Source organism: Astyanax mexicanus, chromosome 15, assembly GCF_023375975.1.
Source record: "Astyanax mexicanus isolate ESR-SI-001 chromosome 15, AstMex3_surface, whole genome shotgun sequence".
NCBI classification, from domain to species: Eukaryota; Metazoa; Chordata; class Actinopteri; order Characiformes; family Acestrorhamphidae; genus Astyanax; species Astyanax mexicanus.
This window is the reverse complement of record NC_064422.1, coordinates 31,112,352-31,138,100: the sequence shown is the minus strand read 5'-3', so window position 1 is coordinate 31,138,100 and position 25,749 is coordinate 31,112,352. Positions and strand designations below refer to the sequence as shown.

The 25,749-nt window shown below is 37.4% G+C and overlaps 1 protein-coding gene across 1 annotated transcript in view; it reads right to left on the bottom strand.

The window, feature by feature from the left end:
• The window catches only part of gfra1b (gdnf family receptor alpha 1b), a 44,079-nt gene extending 21,153 nt beyond the window's left edge, over positions 1-22,926 (bottom strand). The window contains exons 1-3 of the mRNA XM_007259179.4: positions 22,281-22,926; positions 20,880-21,188; positions 19,996-20,079 (exon numbers count right to left, since the gene is read on the bottom strand). Of these exons, the coding sequence (XP_007259241.2) occupies positions 19,996-20,079; positions 20,880-21,188; positions 22,281-22,320 (433 nt within the window). The 5' untranslated portion in view covers positions 22,321-22,926. The remainder of the gene's footprint in view (positions 1-19,995; positions 20,080-20,879; positions 21,189-22,280) is intronic.
• Positions 22,927-25,749: the final 2,823 nt, after the last annotated feature.

The following is a 25,749-nucleotide window of genomic DNA, read 5'->3' as shown; positions in this document are numbered from 1 at the left end:
AAGTAAAGTTTAGCAAAGTTTAAATAAATCAAAATAGTCCAAATAAAAAAAAAAAACGGTATGTTCTTTATTTTAATAAACATGTTTTCCCATTACAATTATATTACGTTTCATAAGTTAAAGCAGCACTATGGAGAATTTGTGTTTCTTTCACCTGGGCACCCCTTTTACAGTCAGGAAGTGTAATTTGCACCTTGAGTTACCAGCATTTCTGGGCAAGTTTAAGAAATCTGTGTTCACAAGAGAATAGGTGTGTAATAAACTATGAACTTTATTATACAATTAAATGTAATTACAATTATAATTATTTACAAAAGTAATTTTATAAGTTAAAGCAGAGAGATTAGGTGTAATTTACTATGTGATTAATTATATAATTAAATATGTAATTACAGAGTTATTATTACTACATTGACATTGTGTTTCTTGCCCCTGGGCACCACCTCCAGTCAGGTAATGTAAAGGATTAAAGCATTTCTGTGTGCACTGAGGATAAAACATGTAGACTAGGTGTTATATTGAGTGTTATTGTAAATTAATTTTTTTGTTTTCCAGCCTGCTTCACCAAAGTTACAAATTGCAGTCAGCTCGGAGTAGCAACGTTAAAAACGTCATTCTACGTATTAAACATCTGTAAACCCTCAACATGATTTTGAAGCTGTTATTTTAAGCTAGAAATGCTTTAAATTGCTGCTTTAAGGTGAATCATAACAATGGATTTGACATTTAGGAGGTGACATTTCTGAAGTGAAGATGACGCTGGTGTGCAGTTCTCGTTTTGCAGTATATGTTATACTATCTTTCCTGTGAAAGGGGGGCTATGTATACTGTGCACTTGGAATTGGAAGCTCCTGATCCATGGATTCTTTGAGGCCGTTAAAGGTCCATGACATAAGAGTGATCCTATATAATTAACTGAGGCTTAAAGCTATTTGGTCATTGATACCCGAGCAGTGCAATGGACTTCAAGTGACAGCTTCAAGATTTACCCTGCTGGGGAGGTTCCATTGTGACATTGTGTTGGAGAGGTGGGTGTCAGATCAATGCCCACAGCTAATTTATATATATATATATATATATATATATGTGTGTATGTGTGTATGTGTGTATGTGTGTATGTGTATGTGTATATGTGTGTGTGTGTGTGTGTGTGTGTGTGTATGTGTGTGTGTGTGTTTGTGTGTGTGTGTGTGTGTGTGTGTGTGTGTGTGTGTGTGTGTGTGTGTGTGTGTGTGTGTGTGTGGAAAGTAAATTTAAGTATATAAGAACATTAGGGATATCTTGTGTATGTGAGTGTGTGTGTGTGTGTGTGTGTCTGAAGCCTGCTGTAATGATGGCTCTAAGGTGACTCCAGAGGCCAATACTGTGCAGAAGGAATGAGGAGCCTCTCCAGCATGAACTCATTTTATTGTCTTCCAGAGACAGCGGCGGGTTTTGTTCCTTTTGTGTGCATCTCCCTTTCTCTCACATACACACACGCACACACACACAGACGCACACAGACGCACACACACACAGGCCAAGAATGTCAAACGTGTTAGATCATCTGTGTACAAACAAGAAGTTACACCACATCAAGTCTCATTTCTGTGATTAAAAAGCATCTAATGTACATGCCTTTCATTCTTAAGCAAAATCAATGTTTAATCAGCTATTGTGTCATTTACTGTTCGACCACCAGTGGCTGTCAAGACATTTTTCTTATTACCCTCGGGTTTCCGCCTTCAATTTCCGTGCATTAGCAGTGAAACACATGAGCCAGGATTTGTTAATCAGCAAAAAATGAAGCCAAGACTGGGCCATTAGTGGAATGAAAAATGAAATATAGTGACACTACTGACTAAGCTCTTTCTTAATGGTGCTGTCCCAGTGCGCTGGTTATTATATAAATGTGTTCTAGCACTCTGACACAAGGGGAATGTGTTAAAATAGATACTGAATACATGATTATAAAAGCTTCTTGCTAAGAGGCGCTTTACTGTCCAACACCATTATAATTTTTAATCTAATATAAACATTTTTATCTGTGCTTGCAGAGGTTTACAAAATAGCAGTTCAAAAGAAATTAAATCAAATAAAATATATAATAACATGATAAAGTAATTGATCAAGGAGTGTTTTTTTTTTAGCAAACTTACATTTATTTAGTCTTCTAACTCACAGTTTTAGTTCACATCTCAGACTGCATAATTTACTAAACTTGTATGGTTTGTATAGTATGTAATACTTGTGTAAGTGTTTATTCCCATCTGCATGTTAGGGGCACTTCCTGTTCTCAGGCTCCTAATCATAAAGTCTTATTGTGTTGTGTTGTGCCACTTCAAAACTCTAAAACTATGTGTTCAAGAAACAAAGAAAATGTCAATTTACTTGGAACATTTTTATGCAGTGTAATTTCACAATTTAAGAGTGAATCAACAGTCTAACCTTATACTTTATATGATGCAACAAACTAAAACTGAGTTTTAGTTGAAGTCAGCTCATCTCATCATACAACAAAATCCATGCATTGTTGACCAAAATGCATGACAAACATGTGAGTGAAAGTAACTTGTAACAAAATTTAATTGAGTTAATTTTCTATAAGTAGTTACTTTATTATTTTAAATAGGTATAACTTTTTGTTTTTGCAATGTACTATTGTATCTAGTTTATTCCATTAAAATACACCTTACACATTCCTTAAAGAGTGTTTTTAGCCTGCAGTAATTCAAGACTCTAGAAGTACTGATGATAGTAAGATAATGACATACTCAGAAATGTATCAATGACATATATCATCATCCTGTCCTCTCCTACCGTGTTAACATTTGTTTTAAAATAAATGAACAGTGTGTACAGTGCAGGAGCCAGATAGGCTTGGTTTATGAGCTAAATCCTGTGTTTGGATTTATGAAGGGGAACCGTCCTCAGGGCTGTCAGTGTCGGCACAGCACATCAAAAAAAAGCTCTTTCCTCCCTTCAGTTACTTCCCAAGCCATATTTATAATGACATGCATTAGATCTGTGTGACAGCCAATACACTCACACACTGCTAGAAGAACATTTTACAAGCTATTGCATTGTGCATGTATGTGATCATGTGTGTCTGAGTGCATGTAATTAATTTTAAAGCATACTTAGAAAAATATGGTAAAAGAAAAAAAATAGGAAAAACATCTAAGAATGTAAGAAATGTAAGAAATACCTGACTTATTGTACATTGACCTACAATTTTCTTGTAAACAAAGACCAATCATTACCATATAGCTTCTATGGTTTATATTTGTGTATTAAAATAAACTACTTAAAATAACAGATTCCATTCACTAAAAGGACTATGGTATTATAGGAAAAAACATTACTTAATATTGAGGCATTTAACAGAGATTACTGTTGTATGTAGGATTTTGTAGGATTTTAGCACAAACAATAATTTCTACATTTTATGTTTTATTACATTGTTAGAATTTGGCTCATGATCGTTTTTATAGTAAATGTAAGTATTTTATAGGTATATACGCCCATGAGTTTGTCCCATGTCCCATGGAAGCTAAAGAATGCTGCTCTGGCCTGTGAGATCTGGCACCCACTATCCGGCCTCACTCCAACTGCCATAATTTACCTTGCTGTGAGCATGCTGATCAGTCTTTACCCTCACTCACAAGATAACACCTCATAACTAATACAAATATGGAATGCAGGCATTCCCAGGCTGTCCCCTGAGGTAACACTTCATGATCAATTTGCTGCTATCCCATGACTTTTGGCATTTCTGTGAAGGTTACTGTTTTGTAAGGGATTTAAGTGCAAACAAATCAGGCCTTCTTTTTTAATGTTTCATAACATGTATAATATTCTGCTGATTCTCTTATTCAATATTAAAAATACTTTTTAATCAAGCTACACAGGTAAAAGCTACACTTTAAAAACATACTTTTTGTGTAGTCATGTGACTTCACCTCGTCCAGTTTGCAGCATGAATGCAACATAACTTAATTACAAAGCAAAAGAAGCAATTTCAAGCAGCTTTTATCAAAGTAAAAAAGTGTTCATTAATCATTTAAATACATGTTTATTAATGATAATCTTGCTGAAATGTTCAGTTAATTGTGATATTAATTTAAAGTTATATCGCCCAGCAGTAATAAAAACACTCCTTTTAAAAAGGGTTCTAAACAGTACATAAAATGAACATATGTATAAACTTGACAAGGTATACATTTGTAAGGTGCATAATCAGATATATAAAGACGCTCTTGTAAAATGGTCTTGTGTTTCTCTTTAATCTTTTTATAAAGCAGAGGTCACAGTGACTTTAACAGCATGGCTCTGTGGACTCACTCAGCAATGAACTGGGAGCAATTCCGCTGTTTATGACAGATATAATGTCCAACATCAGTGTCATATTATGATGCAATGTCAATTGTCAGCGGTGTAAGTACTCAGTGAGATTGATGTTAATATGTGTATGTAGCCAGGCTGTATTATTCATAGTCCCTGAGTGACCCCGGTAATGACGGCTAATTAATCACTCTGGTCTCTGAGTGTTCAGACCCTCTAGAACATGATCCATGTTTACAACAGGCAGCTTTTGTACAGTTTTGAAAATGTAATTGATCATGCCGCATCTTAATAATTCAAAATTCACAGAATGTATTGTCTGAGGCCAGAGGGTGAATTATGCTTAAAGACTGACAAACAAAAGCTGTGAAGAATTCATCTTTACATATTTATGTTTATAAAATCATCTGGCCACTGTGGTGTTCTACTTGATGTCACTGGCATTGAGTTGTCTTCTCAGATGACAAGATTCAGAGCAATAAACAAATAAACTATCGCATTTATCATCAAAGGGATTTACACTCTATTGCAAATACAACTGTCCTAACACAGCAGAGAAGAAAGTTAATCTGCTGTATTTTATCTTTATTTTTTTTTTTTTTACTGTTTTTCACTATTTTAATAAGAATTTAATAGAAATGCTTTAAAATTAATAAAAAGGAAATACATTTGAATACAATTGGAATAAAATCTTGTTACAATGACTTTGATTTAAACTTAATAATGTTTGTGTCTTCTGAAAAGCTGCCATTCTTAAAATCTAAGATTTCTTTGACAGCAACAATTTAAATGTTTATTTCGTATTTATTTAACCTTATTTTACATATTTTAACAAATTAAATAAAATAAGAAATAAATATCAGGTGGTATCAAGCTTTTTAGTAGAAAATGATTAAAAGCACAATAATTTAATATCCCAATAAAGGTTCTTTCTAATCTCTACCTGTTGCTACATGTTCAGATATACCACTTTTATATCACAAATGTCTTTATCACCAAAGGGTTTTGCAACATGCTAACGTCACTTTCCTAATTTTTCTCTTAATTGTAAAATTAAATGGGAAAAGTTTTTAGTTCCGAGTTTTTCATTATTTGACATTGCCTTTGATTAGAAAGCGATTAACTTCTGTACAGTATGCATACAGTTTTTGATGCGAACAGCACATGTCAGTGCTGTGAAATTATTCCACACTCCAAATTAGCAGTTCTAAAGATACCAACCACTAAATATGTAACTTTATTTTAAGAGGTGCTTTATATAGTTGAGAGTTTGTTGCTGAACACAGATGTATGTATTGGTAGATTATCCTCAGCAGACCTTTTTTGCACCGGGTAGAGAAAGTGAGTTTAGTTTTGGAATAAATGTATAATGTATATTGTATATCGTCCCAGGCCTTATGATGAGATTCCTCACTTAAGACTCAAACTCCTTAATATGGTCTTCCATATTAAGTGTGAGTGCTAGGTTTAGTGTTATGAGGTCAAGGGTCAGAGTCTACTGTTGTGCTGCACTGATTTGATACTCAGAACAGGTTCAGTGAGTTCATTACACCGTTTGTTTTATATTACACTAATAAACTCCACACACAGTGATGAAGGACAGCAGAGCACAGTAAGTCACGAACACTCTTAAAGGGCCCATATTCTACATTATACTTGCCTTTAAAAGTGCTAGATTTGTTATATCACAAAATCAATTCATTGAAAATGGGTTTTTGTAGCATTATGTCCATATGTGGACTGAATGAACTGGTGAATAAAGAGCTGTGTCTCTCAGTCTCGTTTATTCTCTCTCTAGCTCTCTCCTTCACCTTCCTCTCAAAGTCTCTTGCTCATACTCCCTCTTCTTTTCTCTCTCTCACCCCTTTTCACTCTCTCTGTGCTTGCTAGCATCATCCCAAAGTCTAGACTGCAGCCTAGACCCGTACTACCTCGACAGCACCCTAGACTTCTCACTTGCTCTCTCTAATATACACCTTCCTCTTTCTCTTTTTCTTCTCCCTGACACTCTCCATTTCTCATTCTCGCTTTCCTTTCTCACTCACCATCAACTTCTCTAGTCTCTGTTTCTCTTACACACACCTTCTCCTCTCACTTCCCCTCCTGTTCTCTCTCTTTTCTTTCTGTCAAATGCTCTTTCTCTCTCCCTCTCTTTTGTCCTCTCCATCACCTTTTTTGTCTCTCTCTCTCTCCCTCTCTTATGTCCTCTTTGTCACCTCCTCTGTCTCTCCCTCTCTCTCCTGCACTCTCACTTACCCTCACCTCTCTTTTTCTTTTTTCCTCTCCCACTTTCACTGTCACCTTCGTCTTTCTCTCTCTCTCTCTGTTTCCCGTCACCTTCTCTTTCTCCCTTCCTCTCTGGTGCTCTCACTCACCTTTCCCTCTATGTTTTTCCTCTCCCTGTCACCTTCCTCCCTTCCTTTCTCTCTGTATCTTTTTTTCTCTGCTCCTTCCTTCAGTGCTCTCTCTCTCCCCCCTTCACTCCCTCTTTATTCTCTCCCTCTCTCTCTTTTTCTCCTCATGTCTTTCTTTCCATGTGTCTCAGGCCTCCGGCAGCTGGCTGGTTGGCATGCATGAACAGCGCAGGCCTGGTGTCCATATCAATGATGGGAAATGAGACTGGAAATCAAATTGCGCTTCTGAACGATAACTGCTGACTGGACCATATTTTCATATTTAATAAAATCTTTCCCTCGTAGGGCTGTGTTAAGATTCATGCCAATACCAGGGAGGTTTGAATAGATTTCCTTCAGACAAACTCCTTCAGTTCTATTGAATATTACAGCAGAAGTGTAGTTCGGATCTGGCCAAACATTTAAGACAATGGAAGAAAGGACTGGGTATATCCAGAGTATGAAGTTATAGCTTTAGGAGTGAATTCCAATAGAGGCAACAAAAGGCTCTCTAAATGTATTCGACTTCAGAATTAAATTAGAGTCGTATCAAAAGCTTTTAAACATGAAATGAATATATGTTAAAATCGTATTCATAGTCATTCAGGCTAACAGTCCCTCACCCTCATTCAGGAGGTTTTTTATTAATCTTCTCAGTGCTGTTCTCATTATTTGCTCGGGCTGTTTCAGGTCTGTCCATTTGCCAGAGCTTGAGCGACAGCTCTACGCTTAGCACTTACAGTTTAATTGTGTCTATTTAGAACTTAAGAGAAGGTCAGATTCTCAGCTCTTTGCAGAAGACTGAATGGCTTGGTCATGCTCTGGATTCACTCCCCTTCTCATAAGACAGAAAGGTCTTGTGGGACTTGTTACAGTGTTGTGGTCCAGCCTGAGAATGTGAATTATTCAGCAGCCTGGTGGGCCCCCAGCTTTCGTCTTAAGAGACTGAGTACGCTGCACTTTATGTTTTTCATTTCTCTGCTCCTCTTTTCACAGAGGCAGAAGTCAGGGGGTCAAAAGGCCATGTTTACCCAGTAACACTGTTTACAGCTCACCCAGAAGACACAGCAGTCAGGAGGCAGCTCTGTGTGACACATAAAGCAAATCTTCACAGTCATAACACAATCTTGTATTTCCAAGATGGAAGCATAATTCAGGCCACTGGGAGCTATGAGAGATTTCCTGGTGGCCTGGTCTGACCATCCAGGCCAACTGCAGAGATGAGATGAAATAAAGTAGAGCACAGTGCAACAGCCTGACACTGCAGAATTCCAGAGTCTGTTACGGCTACAAAGATACCATCTAGTATCTAGACAAAAACTAGTACCATGTCCTATGATGTTGCCATGTCACATTAAAGCTAAAGAACACAACATTGGCCCTTGGGTGATGCAGATGGGGCCTCCTGCATTAAATGTATGTGGATGCGATTTCTGCAAAGTTGTTTATCTGCTCATATGGACAATTTTAGCTAGATGTTGCCAGTTCTGAACTTTCCTACCAACTGTGCTGTCCACTGTGGGAAGTATTTATATGACATATGATGCAATGCAGCCTAGACCATGTCATTCCCCCCTCCATGCTTTACAGTAGGTATTGGTACCTTTGCTTAAATGCTGTGTTTGATTTGCACCAAACACGCCAAATAATTATATTAGAAGTCACGAGTCCAAAGCACACTGCTCCACACCTACTCTTTGTCTAGGTGTTCTCTGTTTTTTCTCTTGTTTGATTGTAGATGGTGCACCTCAACCACAACTGTGGCAAAAGCTACCTGTACTTTCCATAATTAAATTTTAGAATAGTCTGCTCTCAGGCTGAACCTGTAAATGATCCAGTGGACAGTTGAATGGCTGATTTCTGTTTTGAGATTTTTAAAAGCCCTTTCCCAGAGTCGGCTGCATCTACACCCACGTCTTTACTGAAGGTCTCGAAAAGCCATGGATCTGGTGGTGATCCACTCACTTCAACAATCAAAATCAAACCAAACTAAATAGACTTAAGACATACTCCTTTAAAACCATCTCTAACAACATTCTTGTCATCTGCAGTTGATTTGCTGCAGTTGATTCTATTTTAAGACCTTTTACATGATGATAACGAGAATAATGAGAAAAAGAGAATTTCTTTTAATGATGTTTCAAAAATGATTTTTACAAAGATATTTCCTTAGTTTTATTTGTTTATATATATATATATATATATATATATATATATATATATATATATATATATATATATATATATATATATATAAACAGCATCAAGCATCAAGACAGCCAGAAAAAAATGGTAACTTCCTGTACCCACCTGACCACACTCACATATCATTAGCTAACTACTGCTGTAGGGTGTTCCCCTCTGTCAGACAAGATCAAATTACCCCCTCCACTAATGATCTCTGTAGGTGATGTTCAGACTGTGTCTAGCTAACAGTTTTCATTAATGTTGGCACATTTTGTGTCTATTTACTAAAATGGCCCTGATTCTGCTTCTCAGTGCAGCCATGTCCTCATATCTGGTTTTACCCAAACAGAACCCAACAGAACTGTCTGTCTTTAATCTTGTTGCTTCTTGCTCTCTTTTTTCACCTCAAACACAATCTTACTCTCTTTATTTGTTTTTTCTCTTTTTGTCATGCTGAACAGCCCATCTGTCTGGTTTATTTCGAGTTTATGCTCAACATTAACTGCACGGCCCTGCTACCTGTTCTCCAGACCAACCTCACCACCCCAGACTCCCAGGTATGTGCCTTTCACCCTCAGGCCAAGACAGAAAACCTCACCAGCATCCTTCACTCACCCCCCTCCCAGACCTGGGTCTCTATGTGTGACAGTGGCTATTGTTTAAAGTGTGTAAACAAACACTTCACTTCACTTGAATCACATTTTTGTTTTCTGTTCAATTGCTTATATTAAAGTCTTGACTTTACACTTGGAAAATCTCTACACACTTATTATAGGAGCAGATCATTTCATATTTAGTATATTGGCATTATAGGTAGGTAACTGCTAGGCTGTTTGGTATTACATTAAACACATATAGAATGTTGTTTAGAATCTCTTTTTTACATAAATTGTTGTTTTATTTTTATTTATTTTAATCTAGACACTAAATAATAATAAACACAGACAGCTAAGATTATTTGTAGCTGATCAACATTGTCAAAGTATTTTATGAACAGCAGTAAAACATTTTTATGAATGTTTCTTTTTCTATAAACAATGATTACTCATTTATTTTGTGTATAATATGGTGTATAAAAGATACAAATTTTCAGCTGGTTTTCTGTGGGAAAATCATTTTGATTTGAATTATATGTACAGATGGATATATCAATAGTAATTCAGGCACTAATGCTAATACTGCTCAAATTAATGTAACTGAAAAGTCTCCATTTAGCATCATTTAAGTGACATCATGCTAATCGGTGGCTAATGGATGCAACTTATTTTTTGTAACATTAACATGTTTGGTTGAACTATATCGTCAATCTGGCTATATTAGATCATTTTATTCATCCATTTATCATGTAATCATCATTATAACAACAACCAAAACAGACTGTAATTAGGGAATTTAGATATGGATTTGAAGGGAGTGATTTGCTGTCTGGTTTCAAAGTGTTTTCAGCCATAACCCAGCATGAATCCATCTGTGCAATTTTGGTTCTGCACTGAAGGGATTAATGGTGAATCACTGTTGATTTATTATTGAATTCTTTGCAATCTGGCTTGTATTTTCAAATTGTGTACTATAAACATATGAAAATACCTGGTGTGACAATAACATAGTATTTTAAACCTCAGATGGAGCACTGAGAATGTAAATATTATGTATATTAGGGATTCACCAAAATCAAAAGTTGTGCTCTAAATCAAAACCTAAGTAAAAAAAAAAATACTAAAAAATAAATTACCTAGCCTATGTGTAATTCTGTCTTACCTTTTAAACGAAACAACAATTACAAAACGACAATTAAAAATATTAAACACTGAACATTGTTACATCCCAGCATACATACCAACAAAGCACAGTACTGTTTAACTGTATACGTTATCTTTATATAATCTTTTCACTTATTCAGCAAAACTCTGAAAGTGCTTTTTTTGTCTATGATATTTTTGGACAGTATTTAACCAAATCAGTGTTTAAATGTCTGTTTTTGTCATTTTACATAACTACTAGTGTCAACAGTAGTCAGGCTGGCTGATTTAATATCTTCCTACCTACTTATGGTTGTACTTACTAGATAATACCTGGTATTAATAATATTTAGTGACAATACTTTGATGTGCTTACACATGTCTGTCCTCACAATCTGTAAAGCCAAGCAAAATGACTATTTATACAAATAGTGGACATTTTTTCCCTTCTCCTCTAAAGTGGCTATTTTGAATGTTATAGGGAAGAAAGAACATATTTTCCCCATCAAAATAACTTTAGTTAAAGTCTAATTACACAGATGTCGATATTTTAAAAGTAATAAAGCTTAATTAATTCATAATTTGAGGCTTTATAATAATATATAATAATAATAATAATAATGCATGGTCATAACTTTTCGAGTTTTTCTTTTTGCAACAAGCTGATTTCAGTATACAGAATTCTGTTTGTTGTGAATGTACTAGTATTAGTACACTTTCTTTGGCGTATATAATATATATAATATATTTTTTTTCAGAATAGTGGCTCAACAGTAGTATATTTGGTTAAATTGGAGTCATTGCAGGGTCACAGATCCTTTTCTCCTCAAGCCTCAGCATCACAAATGTGAACTGAGCAGTGATACAGTAATGCTGACCTTTGCTTGACAGAATAGAAGATTCCATAAATATGTAAAAGCCTTGTTATACAAGCCCACAAACCTCCTGCTGAAGATTGATTTGACTGTTCAGATTCCAGATTTTGTTAATAAATAATATCATTCTGTTCATGTTAAAATTGGCAATCTGCGTTTTGACATCTCCACAGGCTAGTTATGATCTATAAATAAAAAAATGTATCTGTGCAAAGAAAGTCAAGTATTTTTATTTCATTCACATACATATATAGTACTGTGCAAAAATCTGAGACCACATTTCATTTCTGTAATATTCAGTTTGACAGATCCAAATGTCCACCCTTTCACCATGAGAAGACAACTCAGTACTGTGGGTCAGAAATGTGTGTAACTGATGATGAAAAACAAAAATCAGGGGAAAAGAAATCAGAGGGAATAACATCCACAAAGCATCAACTACTTATGCTCCTACAACAATGGAATAACAACTTAGACCTCAGACCTCAACATCACTGAATGTGTTTAGGACTTTTTGGATGATTATTGCAGAAAATATTATGGACACATAATATACTGGTTTTGATGCTTCTGTGCAAATGACTGTTTAAATATACTGTTTTTATATCTGCATATTGTAATGCTACTTCATTTTTTTTTAGAATATTTTAAAAAACAGATCAGTGTGCCCGAAACGCAAGAAATCCTGATCCGAAGCCTTGCTGCCCACATTACCTCATTTACAAGGTAAATGTAATGGTTAAGGTCTCTGTATTTGAATTAAAAGAAAAAAATAATGTCCTGACACTGCTATGGTATGAACAGCATACTGCTAAATATTGTTGACATTAGCTGATAGCATGTTCACACAATAAAATAGAAGGCTATATTACTTAACTTTTGAATATGCAGCATTTATTCTATTTTAGACATGGAGTTGTCTCCTACTTTTGCACAGTACAGTATAGTGACATCGCTTTCATCTTTCCAATAGTGTTGTAGAGTTCAAGTGAGGCCTGATACTGAGTGATAGATGGACAAGACATTCCATTTTTGAAGCAATACTGTCCCAGTCATGAGTGTAAAGGGAATACATCATTGAAGGCATTACCACCCACAGTGGAAAGCGCAGTGGGTGGAAATGATTGTGACCAGTCCAGAATTACCCAGTTAGACTCTGGCAAAAATCACATTCACATTCAAAGCAGGAGACCCCACAGACATAACATGCAGGTCTATGCAGTACTGTTACTTTCATGGGCCATGCAAAATTCATAGAAATAAATACATTTCACCCAAAAGTAGGAAAAAAATGGTTTTCTCTCCTTATAGTCACTAGGAAATTCAGCTATAGTGCTAGTTATAATACCTTGACACATAGTTACACACACACTGACACATACACAAACAGCCTGGAGGAGGTTCGGGTTGGGAGGGCAAATTAATGGGGCTTTGTGTCTGCTCCATTACCGGCCCAAAGCAGAGACACAAGGAAATCAATTAACAAGGCTTGTCATGAGATTCATCACAGTCCCAGCAGCCGAGAATAGTCAATTGGTAAACACGATTCTTTCATTTTGCACACAGCCCATCAGATCATCCACACACACACACACACACAGCGAGAACACTGGATCAGTTTCAGTGAAATGACTTTATTGGATAATTTATTGGATTGTATGACCTGCAAATGCCCGATCTGTTTTGTCCTTCTCTCTCTTTTATGCTCTTTTTCTTCCCTCTGATCTCCCTATTGTCTCTCTCTCTCTGTCTTTCTCTTTCTCATTCTGTTGGAATGACAGCGTGACTCACGCTGGATGGTGACGGAGCGATCATTTCTCTTCTTTCAAGGCTGGCTCCCGCATTGATTTATGAAGGAGGCGTCTTTTAATTCAAACACTTCCTCGCGAATTTATTCCAGCGGTTATTGGTCTGCCATGTCACACGCTTCTCGCTTTGGATTAATGGTGTAATAAACACCTCGGAGAAAAGGCCTGAGCCACGGCCCCTCTCCCCTCAAAGGGGAGAGAAAACAACTGACCAGCTACACCAACACAGCCCCTCACAAGCCATAATGTAGCCAGTTGGACATTCCCTCATTTCTCTGTGCCCAGGTCCATGGCAATGCAGTGCAAACAGCAGCAGACTTATAACACCTTGCAGCACTTTACCATAGAAACCCTCAGGCTCGTAATTGTCTGTAATTGGGCAACCCACTGGCAACAAGCGCACGTTTCAATTCACTTTAAGGCTTTTTGCTCTCAGCTCTCAGGCTGTTCTAGTTCAACATGAAGCTTGTCTCTCTTGCCATCTCACTCTCACTCTCTCTCAGCTTATTTTCTCCCCTCATTCTTGTGACTGAGGGGGATCTGTTACTAAAACCTAATGCTGACAAAAGCTATGTAGAGCTGGCGGGGGCGGCGTCACATCAAAGAGCAGAAAGTGGAGATACAGCATGGGCTCTGAGACCGCCTCGCTTCTACAGCAGCAAGTGTGGCTCTTGTCCTCTGAGCTCGCCGACTTTGCTCTATATATACACTATGATATCTGAGCCACCTCTCCAGCCTCAATGCCAGTCTAAATTACATCCTTTTATTAGTAAGCTATAAAAGAAAAACAATCTCCATCACAATTCATCACAGCCTATTATTTTGGGTGAATGATGAACGCGTAGGAAGGGCATTAGGTTGTTAGATGTTTGTTAGGCTCTTTTATACTATGGAAGTTAACATAAAAGTCTTGCACAGCAATAAACTCATCCTTAATGCAGCTATTTGTATTGATCTCGTCTGTGGCATTCCTTAGAGGAAGTGTAACTCGAACACTTTACTGAAATAATGGCGTTTTCTTTCTGCATTAAGGCCTTTTACTGTAGCAATTAGAGGAAAAGGCATTCCTGATGATCACACGTACAAAAAACAGTTAGCGACAGCGGATGCTCCGCATCTGTTTCTTCCCTCAAGAAGCTTCAGGTTTCCTCTAAGGACATGCTGTATTGACCGGCATTACAAAGCATGCTTCATTACACAGGGATACATTGCTTTAGTATGTATAGAAGAGGGCTTTAAGAGACGTCCCATATGGGGTGGGCATAGCGTAGGGGATTAGGATCAGTTACCTATTGTGTTCCATGAACCCATCTGCTTGTCAGGTGGATGGATTTAGGTGGGAATTGGACATAGAGTATGCAGAGTCAGACTGCATTAGGCTATTCATCATTTGTTAATGGTTATCGTGGATATTGGCTCCCTGTGATGCTGACATTACAGAAGTTTAATATGTAGATGAACTCTCTATGACAAATTACAGGCCAACCTCAGATGTTCCAGATGTGTTCCATCGGGTGCTTTGAGCCATACCAATGATCCAGCCAAACTAGATGAATAGATTCATATATGAGCAGCACAGTATACATCGAGTTAAGCATTGGCATCGCAATGTGTACAGGTGCAATAATCATATCGTAGGATGTGCAAAATCATCATTTAATGCAAAACGTATTAGATACAAAAGGAGAATTCAAACTGGCTGATTACATTTGTTTACTCCAATGATCCACAAAGTGCATTAATAATATCATGAGACATATTGAATTATTGGCATCTGCATAAATCCATATCACAATATTAAATCTTTTTGGAGAACACTAAAATATCTTTAGTTGTTTTTTCACAATATTGTGCAGGCCTGATTCATGTTTTAATATATTAAACACCACATTAAAATTATATAACCAGTGCAAGAATATATATTTATACTGTACATCTACAGAAACCCAGATCCAGTTTATTTTATAGAAAGTATAAAAAATATATGGGCTGTATCACAAATCAGATGTACCATACAAAACATATTCTATTTTTTATGATACCCCCTGGTGCCAAAAATCTGTAATGTCACATTAATGTTACACTGGGTGTTTATGACTAATATATGAATTAACTGAAAATAAGTCAGCTTGACTTTCTTTAGTTAATAATCTATTTGCCTTTATATTTATAGTTCTAGAACACTGCTGCTTAAGCTTAAAAACTAATGTTTGCAGGTTTGTTTTGCAACAGCCTAAATGTGCAAACTGTACAAAAATGTAAAACTAGTTAAAAAGAGAATTTAAAAGCAATGACGATTTAATGTAAACGTTCTTTATTCTACCCTTATGCACCTTATTTTCTAAGACTGTAGGCCTGATATGTTTTTACAATGGCCTCTAAAGAAAGTCTCAAATTGCTCTGCACTGCTAAATGTATTTTAAAGATCTAAAGACCTAAATTCTTAGGGTTTTTTTTCCATTATGGTTAAGCCCTAATGCACAGATTAATTCCACATATAAATGAGACTTCTAAAACATACTCTACATCTAAAGCTCTCTTCTGCTATACATGGGTAGCATTTTAATCTCATCCATCCTCTCCATCCTGTTCTGCTGTCAGTATTAGCTTTTAGAGTTTCAAGTACCCTTTCAAACAGAGGCTGGCTGCCTGTTTCAGTTCTATATGTAACGTGTAAAAGTGCTGCCTCCTCTGTGGTGAGAGGGCTGTGGATAAGCATCTCGCCGCTGCAGTCATGTACCGCTTTGGCAGGTGGACTCTGAGCAGAGATATGTGCCTCTAAACCAAATCAATCCTTTATTGAAGCCGTGATGGCAACAGCCGTAAAAAATGCCGCTTGCTCCTGCGAGGCCCAGCTGTGAGCGATTACTAAAGGATGCTGTGATCGGCCAAGCCCACTGCACCCCCTTTTCACTGCCCCTTTATTCACTGAAATCATGCTGGACTTTAGAGGGATAAGCAAACAGCCCATGATTGGGTTTGGCTCTAGATTAATATGTCTCTGCGCAGTGCTTCCAAATATGGAGATAATTCTGCTAAGTGCATTCTCTTTCTCTGCCTCACTCTCTAAAACTCTGCTGATTTATTGCACCTGCATGCCACTGGTTGCGCACAGACTGTATGATTTTAATAGTACTGAGGCCTGAGCGTGCAGCAGCAGCAGCAACAGCTCACTGTTGATGTTTGGTTGATTTATTTTCCACCAGTGGACCTAATGCAAATTACTGTGCATGTAGAGGAATGACCATTTAAAGCTGGGTGTTTTTAAACCCAATGGGTTTTTCACTGCATTGTTGTGCTCCAGGAATGATAGAAGGCTTCCATAAAGGTGAATAGCTGTGATGACAACTCTCCTGATAATCTCACAGAGATGGTGCATTTGGAAAACTAATACTCAATACAAGTCATTCAAAAGAGCAGTTTTTATGCTTTTCTTCCATGAACTTTTGCCTTTATTGATTACTGCATAAGCTGCTCTTTCGCTGAATGCCTATTGATTGTTATGGGTTTGGGTTTATAAACCCTCCAGGCCCAGGAAAAGTACAGTATCCACCTTTTTTGCCACACCTATTTTTATATCCACCTTTGTCTTAGAATGTTCAATACTTTCCTATCAGTTTAAATAGTTTATGGCTATATCATATTCAAAGTGGCCCCAGACTGAAGAAGCTACTGCTGTGGACACTGATCATGAAGTAGCTAACTATGCTAACCCAACATTCCAACAGACCTTTTATGGTATTTAGAACATAACTAACTAGCTTTTGAGTGTTGTGGGACATACAGCTTATAGCTAATTTATTTCCCCTACCTTTTTAAAAATAGGCCCTGCATTTATACCTAAAAGTGCCATGTTGAAAACGTGCATTTACCATTCTCTGGAGGGTTAAATTTATTACAAAGCTCCGGTGTAGTGGATGCATCAGATGTTTGGAAGGCTAGGTTAGATGATATGTTGGCCTAAGAGCAGCCTAGGAGCCTCACAAATTAGCTTCACCAAAGCTTCAAAAGCGAGTCATTTCTCTGGTTAAGAATGTTCTGGTTTTATTTAAACTTTTTCAGCCATTCCCAGAGAAATACCTTAGTTATGAAACCCTGGCTTATTGAACGCATTGGGTTCTTCTGAGGCTATTTAGGCAAACATTAGCCTAAGAAGCCTAAGAAGCCTTACTAATAGCCTTACAAACACCAAAAGCAGTTTTACCAGAGCTTCTGGAGTGAACCATTTCTTTGGGAATGGCTCTTTGGTTTTTCTGCCACAAAAGGGTAAGAGCGGATGTACAGATGTTTTGGTGGATATATATATATATTTTTTTTTTTTCAACCACAAATGAAGGTGCTTTTGTTCAGAAAGTGGGAAATGTACCCTTCTTTTTGTGTTGTGTTAATAACAAGAGGAATTTAACTCTTCTTGCAATTGTGTAATAACTTAACCTTAGTTTAACTAAGTAACTAACTAAGCAGCTGAGTTTATTATATAGTATATTCTCATTTTATATGTTTATTATCACTATGATTGTGATCTAAATCAGTCCTAAAACGTAAGACGTCACCACTTGTCTTCATGGAAAATGGCCTGAATAAGGAACTGATGTCAATTGGCTGAATAAGTTAAAACAATGACCCATTTATTTAAGGTCATATTGCAAAGTTTATTCTCAAATTAGAATTGCTTTCAGTGGTGGTGGCCCTTGAAGGTAAAAAAATGGAGGTAAAATTGCTGTAGTAAAAAAAAAAAGACAGAAGAGCTCCCTATAGCCACAGGGCAGTGTGAAAACTGAGCTGACACAGGTACATCTGTCACGAACTTGGTGAGTAATCAAGCTCAGAAAAACAGTTAGCTAGTACCGCAGCTGGAACCTGTAGCATTATCTTACTTTACCTGGCTGTTAGCAATCATGGGTAAACTGTTTCCGCCTAGCAGAGGCCAGTTGCCATGTCTGCAACTCTTGTTTCAAATTAAAAGCACTCTAGTCTGTTTTTTTAATTGTTTTGGCCACCACTTTATTGTCTGCTGCAATGTTAATCTTTTGTGTTCAAGAAATATTTTTAAATTGTAGTTTTGTAATTGCCTTTTCTTTAAAAATGTGACAAATAAAAAACCTGCAGAAATCCGTGTTCAGTATGTGGTATTTGTATTTGTTTAGGCCAGACATTTTCATTTTGGTGCATCACTATACAGTATTTGTTAAGATGATTTTGGGAAATATGCAGAGCGAACAAAAAAGGCCTTGAGAAGCCAGTCCTCTGAATATTTTGGAAGAATACAGTAAAAGGGTAGAGCCTCTCAGCATTTCTTGTTGTGTTTGCTCTGTTAATTAGCTGTAACTCCTTCATCTATTGCTCTATACGAATGAGTTTATGTTGGGCCCGATATGCAATTTTAGCTCCAAAAGATACATCTGAAAGCGTTTTACATGTTATTTAAACCATGATGGTGTTTCCTGTTTATGGTTTACTACGTAGAGTCACTTGATTGACTGTACAGTTTTTATAACTGTATAACTGCATTTAACAGCTCTATTTAGATTTGAGTTTATAGTGTTTAATAATCAGTACTGAACAGCCTATGTCTTCACTGTCATTTTCTATTGCACAGTGTAGTAGAACTGAGAACCATCAGACAAATAATTAGTGACGTGCAGGGGAAAACTGTATGTATTTTGAGCTGTAATAACTGTAATGTATTATTTATAAATGTACTTTAAATTATTAGAGTTTAACAATAGTTTTGCATTGTAAGATTTATAAATGTAATTTACTTATTTGTTTTAGACATTGTGGCAAAACTAGTTATATGGAACATAAAACATTTCATTAAAATTATTTTTTTAAATTGTTAAAATAGTTGCATCAGAAAAAAAAATACTTTATAGGGAGCTAGTTTTATCTCTAACACTATCCCAGCACACACACATCCTGTAAACCTATGGATGTTCAGTATAGGCACTCAAGGGTTAAAAGGGTTTATACTCTCTGAACCCTTCCATTTAAAGTCTATTTAAGGATCCAACAAGTGGTTCTTCTTCAGCATTGCTCCCCAGAATCATTCCTGTTCCCTTTATCTATAAGCCATTTAATAAAAAAACAAGAACCTGGAGTCCAGTTCCAGCACTGAAAGCTTAAGAGATGGATGTTCAATGTGGCAACTGACAGATTACAGTCAGAGTTGTCCTCATACTCTTCTCCACACTTATTATTCACATGGGCAGTAGTGTTCCAGGGGATGAACAGCACCATCTGCAGAGCATTCATATCCTCTGAAATAGAGCTCCATCACTGCCTTTGGTCTGCTATATTTCCACATAAAGTACGAAGATAAACAGCCTGTTATTACTGATAACCGCTCACACTCTTCAGAACATAATTAATTGCTTCAGGTCCACCACACATATTACATAGCCAAGACCATGATAAATGACTTCATAGCGAGGGCCTGATCTGTGCCATTGTAATGGCCAGTTAAGAAGATGAAGCAGTGGGGGAGAAACCAAACAGACTCGATGCCAACAAAAACTGTCATCCGCATTGAGGTAATGAGGGTGAATAGGCCCAGAGGAGCAAAAAAAAAAGGTCTCCTAGTTCTACTCAGACTCCGTCCTTCGCCGAGACGGTTGCTCTGTAAGGCTTTCTGTTTCAACAGGCTATGTGATAACCACAGCCGGCTTACCTGATATGATGGGCGCCAGGCGGAATATGTCAGACAGACGGCTGTTCACTGGTTCATATGGAGAGTCCTCCAGCAAATCATTGCCTGGAAAATGAGAACAAACAACTCAATTAGCGCACTCGAAAAACAGCACCAGGAGAGGATTCAGCAGAGCTAGATAGTATTGCGTGCTTCCAGGGCATTACATACATGAATGCGGCTCGCAGGTGTGGGACTCTGATTTAGATGTAAATTTGCAATTTGCTGCTGAAGAGTACTCTTGTTGTTATCAGCGGTGTCTTTTGAAAGCCGTCAAAGTCAAGGTCAAAATTAACTTTGTTTCTTATGTTCCTATCTAGCCATCTATCTATCTCGCTATATATATATATATATATATATATATATATATATACATACACACTGATCAGCCTTAGTGAGTAACTGCTATTGTGTAATTATGCTATATGTGTGGTTGTGAGGTGGGTCATTCTTAATCTCATCAATGAGCCTCAGGTTCCCATGACCCTATCACCTTCTCACTGATTCTACTTTTGGTCGGTAATGAACAATGCCTTCCAAAAAATGGCAAAAGGCCCGTCTAATATTTAGAAGATGCTCTAGGCCAGTTGTCTAGTGATCACAATTTGGCTCTTGTCTAATTGGCCAGGATTTTTATCCTTGCCCACTTGTTTTCCTGCCTCACAGACTGTTAACTTGCTGCCTAATACTTTATATCCCACTCATTGACAGATGCCACTATAAATGGAGATACTCATATTTTGCATGTTCACCAGATGGAGTAAAATGCCTTCTAGATACAAGATTCATTATCTATATTATTATCATTATTATTATTATTATTATTAGCTGTTTTTTACATATAGTATATGGCTTAACCAGCCTACCCTGCAGACTCTGATAGATGCTCCAGAAGATGCGCAGGCAGTTCTTCTCCTTCTTCATGCCTCTTCTGCACTTGCAGTTGTAGAGAGGGCTCTGTTTCATGGCCTCGATGGCACTCCTGCACTCATCCTGTGCTTCAGGCTCGGCCAGCATGCTCATGTTGCTCGCCCTGCCGGCCACACACTGCCTCATGGTGCGGTACTTGGTGCTGCAGCCGTATTTGGCTAGACACTGCTCATGAGCTCTCACACAGTCCAGACGAGGCACACGAGACTGACTCAACTCTTGAGCCCCAGCAAAGGACACCACGTCTGAAATGAAAGAACAGAGTGTACTTAATAATACTTTAAAGGAACTATTTAATCAGCAGGAGTTGCATAGGAAGCAGTCATTATCATAACAATATCTGTGTGCATTAGTTTAAATGAATAAATAAAACTGATATTTTCTGGTGCACCTGCTGCCAGAAAATAAATTATTTTTTACAGACATTTGGCGCCTAAACTGACAGAAAAAAGTTTTTACAAACACTTTTAGTTTTATAGTTACAGTTCTACATGTCATCAGTTAACTTGGTGATATGATAATTTTTAGCTGAAAATGAAATCTTGCCTCTTTTTTTTTGTCTTTTGTCAGCAATTATGAATTAAATTACGATACAATTAAAATATTGAACACAGAACATTTTTAGCATCACAGTAAGTTGTGGTTTGATTGTTATCAAAATTGTTCAGTATAAATTATTCAGTCTTTGTACTTATTTGGCTGAACACTAAAAGTGCTTATTTATTGCTAATACTGGCTGAACAGCTTTGGTTGGTCAAACAAAACAGATAATAATAGTGTGTTTTTTTGTCATTTTAAGGTGACTTTTAAGAGAAAGAATAATATTGCTTGTAACAGTTCTGTACAGTGCAGGACACAGGTTGTGAATAAATGGGGTATGTGAGGGTTTCCAGCTGACATTTCAATGCTGAATCAAGTTGATGTTAAGGTTAAATCAGCATTGGTAAAGAAATGGTGCCAAATGAAAAAACAAATACTGCAAATAGAAGTAAAACTACTTTTTCATCCCTCAATTCAACCATTTTGAAATTGTATACAGATTAAAATGGCAGAAGGTTGAGGACATTATGTTGATTCAGCGTTAAACTTTTAACGTTTGCAAAACCAATTAGTATTAAAGCTAGTTTTAACGTAGTTTCAATGTTGAAACCACAACAGACACTACTTCAACCATATTTCAACCACATTTCATTAGGGTTCAGTTACAATGCAAATACAGTGAGTATGTTTCTTGTTTCTGTGTTATTTGTTTAAGGTGCCAACAGTGCGAATAGTTTTCCCTGATGTATCCTACTTTTAACGCTAACGGGTCTTTGCGCACATGCGTTCCAACTTACCCAGAAGAGGAAAGAAGGTCCAGAAAGTGAAGAAGAGCATGGTGACTTTGTCCTGATCCCTTTTATGAACTGTATGAAAAACCCTTTACTTTAGAAATCGCAACGCTTGACTGTTTCCCCCATAAATCCACTGCGCGCTGAATGCGCTCCGGACCGGACCGCGGGAGCGAGCATGGTGCAGCCGTACATCCCCCAACCTGCTGCCGCTGCTCTGCACTGCTGATCACCGCTGACCCGCTGCTTTATACCGAGAAACAGAGAGAGCACACACAAACACGCGCCCTCAGCTTTTAACAAGAGCAAAACTGCAGGAGTAACGCAGCCAGGAGCGCGTGCGTAATGATGGCCATCCCTTGCGCGCCTCCACGCTCACTCCGTGTTCATGGTCCTGGGTCGTCTCCCAGCAGGTGAACTCATTCCTCACGTGTGTGTCAGAGATGTGAGTGTCGGGGTGACTGTCAGAGTGAAGCAGTCACAGCCTTTTCCCTCTTCTGATAACTCAATCACTCCTCTCATTCACACGCACATCCAAGCCAGTCCAGGAGAGTGTAATCCTCCCTCACTGCAGCTCCCGCGCGCGCTCTGTGAGTCTGAGCTGTCCCTGCCGGACTCTCTGAGGGACTGAACAGCAGCTGGACCACTTTACTCCCCTTACTCTCCCCCCCAGAGCTACTGACTCAATTACTCACTCAGGCTTCTGCCTCCAAGTTGGGTTCACTTCCCTCCAGTTCAGGGAAACCAGAGCAATAGCGCCCCCTATCTGCTGCACTGCGAGCCCCACTCTAATATCTGCACATCCTCCCTGTATGACAAGCTCACAACTCGTTTCTGTTCGTTCCAATAAGAATTGAGCAACTTGCATCACTTTTTGGCAAAGAAGCCAGGTTCAGTAAGGCACGAACATATATATAGATCTGGAAAAAACTAAGAAAGCACTTAAAATTATGAATTTCTTTAGTTTTACCAAATTGAAAACCTCTAGAATATAATCAAGAGGAACATGGATGATCACAATCCATCTTACCAAGCTGAACTGCTTTTTTTGCACCAGGAGTGATAGTTATCCAAAAGCAGTGTGTAAGACTGGTGGAGGAAATCATGCCAAGATGCACGAAAACTGTGATTAAAAACCAGGGTTACTCCACCAAATATTGATTTCTGAACTTCTTAAAACTTTATGAATATGAACTTCCATTACTTCTTTGCATTATTTGAGGTCTGAAAGCTCTGCATTTTTTGTTATTTCTGGTATTTCTCATTTCCTGTAAATAAATGCTCTAAATGCTCTAAATTTTGGAAAAATGGTGTCTGTAGTTAATAGACTAAAACAACAATGTTCAATGTTCATCTGTAATGAAATCCTTGTATAAAATGTAAAGCTAACGCAAATGTGTCAACAATAATATACAAAATAATAACTAAAATATGATTATGAATATTGACTATACATTTGCGGTCAGGAACTGACACAATATAGAAATAATTTAACCAAAAAATGTGTATTTAGGTGTAAAGTGCTAAATGTGTCAAAATTAATGTGCACCATAATGGAAGAATAGGACGTAGGATATGACAGTTACACATAAACCATGTCCAAAAACATACATGTCCAGTTTTCTGTTTTTGACATAATTTAGAGTCTAGTATTATTTACCGTTATCATATCAATCAGTTTAAAATCAGGTAAACTTGTGCTGGAACTGATCACAACACGCTAGCCAGGGGCATTTCTTCAGAATGAGAAATTCTTGTTACTTTTTATGGTATTCATTTATTTTTACTAAATTAAGTACTATAGAGATGATTAAGATAAGTAATATAAGTATTTTTTTTGTGCTTTAAGGAGCCTAAATCTGCTGAACTCTGTTTGAACCTGACTGTTGTCATTTAAACTGTGTCAAAATTTCCCTATAAATGGACCAGTAGAAAGACACCGAAATGGTTTTGAATAAAATATATAACAAAGAAATGACACTCACAGTAATTATTATATAAAAACAGTATCCAGCTTCAAATGAATATGTATCGACTGTGTGTTCGATCCGCGTCTGCACTGGGTGTTTTCTGTCTTGCTCTGATTGCCTGTCAACAATATGTTAACAAGTTCAAATTTATCTGAGATCAATTTTTCTTGTGTTTTATAAAATGTACAAAAAGCATAAAGCAGATATGATTTAATATAAGTCTCACTTGATGGCTTAAAATGGGATAAATTACGCAAATGAGAATTTATTGAACACACTGTGCTTGATTGAAAAGTCAATAAGTGATCAATACTCAAAGTCAATAGAGGAAGTGAATGTCTTCCTGATGGAAATCCCATCTAGGAAATGAAGTGTGTTGGATTGTAAATCAACGACGTTGATAAAGAGGCCAGTAGATGATGGGACAAAGAGAGCTATAGAGTCAAGACAGATTTCCTTTTGCTTCTTTTGTGCTGCATTAACCTTTAGTACATTTTGTAAACTTTTTACCCCTCTTTTATTCCTTCCAGCCTTTTTTATTTCTCATTATTATGGGCTTTTTGTTAAATCCACTTAAAACAAACCCATGAACCCATGAATATGCTGCAGATGATGGTGCACATATGGCATGCAATTATCCCCCAGTAATACACAGACAATGAAGACACGTGTAAACAGGGAGTAAACACTTGCTATTGATCCATTCTGTTTAAATGCTGCTGAATTTCAGTTAACTAGGTTGTTTGCTTTCATGAAGCGAACCGAGCACTCAACAGGAAGCGGCAGTGTCATCGTGTCAGTCAAAGCCCAGCACATTTTCATTATACTGATGCTGTGTGTTAAGAGCTTGATTAACTTCATAAAAGAAAACAATCTAGCTAATTGAAAGCCAACTGGATTTAAAACAAAATGGATCAATTGTGAGTTTGAGTGCTAAATCGATTGTGTGTATCCGCTGGATTACATTAGTACAGTAATAAGGGAGAGCGTTGTTGTGTTGCGCAGTAATTTATGTGGGCCATGGATTCTTTAAATACGACAGAGCACATTAACGTCCTAATTTATGTGTTGCAAAGGCCACTGAGATGTATCTAAACAACTTCTTGACATGGAGATTGGCAGGTGAAGCTTGAGTCTGAGAGAGTGTGAAGAGGATGGCATGGTTCAGCTTTTTTTGCAGTCAGTGGTGTCTATTGTGCTTTGATTGAGAATCTTCAGTAGTACATTATACAAATTTGATGTCGCCACACATCCAGCAGCATGGTACCAGGCCACCGTGCCAGCCAGTCTCATCAAACAGAGTGCTGCGGTGGCTTCCTGTTTGAGTGTTGATAAAAGGAAGATCAATGGCAGATTTGTGGCAGGAAATATCGTATATAGTGCTTCAATTATCCCAGCAGGGTAAAAGGGAAGGGGCTATTCTGCATATGTCAAACCCACAAATCTTAGGCCTCGCCGGGCCTCCTGCGTCCACTGCAGAGGAATGAGTATGAGAACCTGGCTCT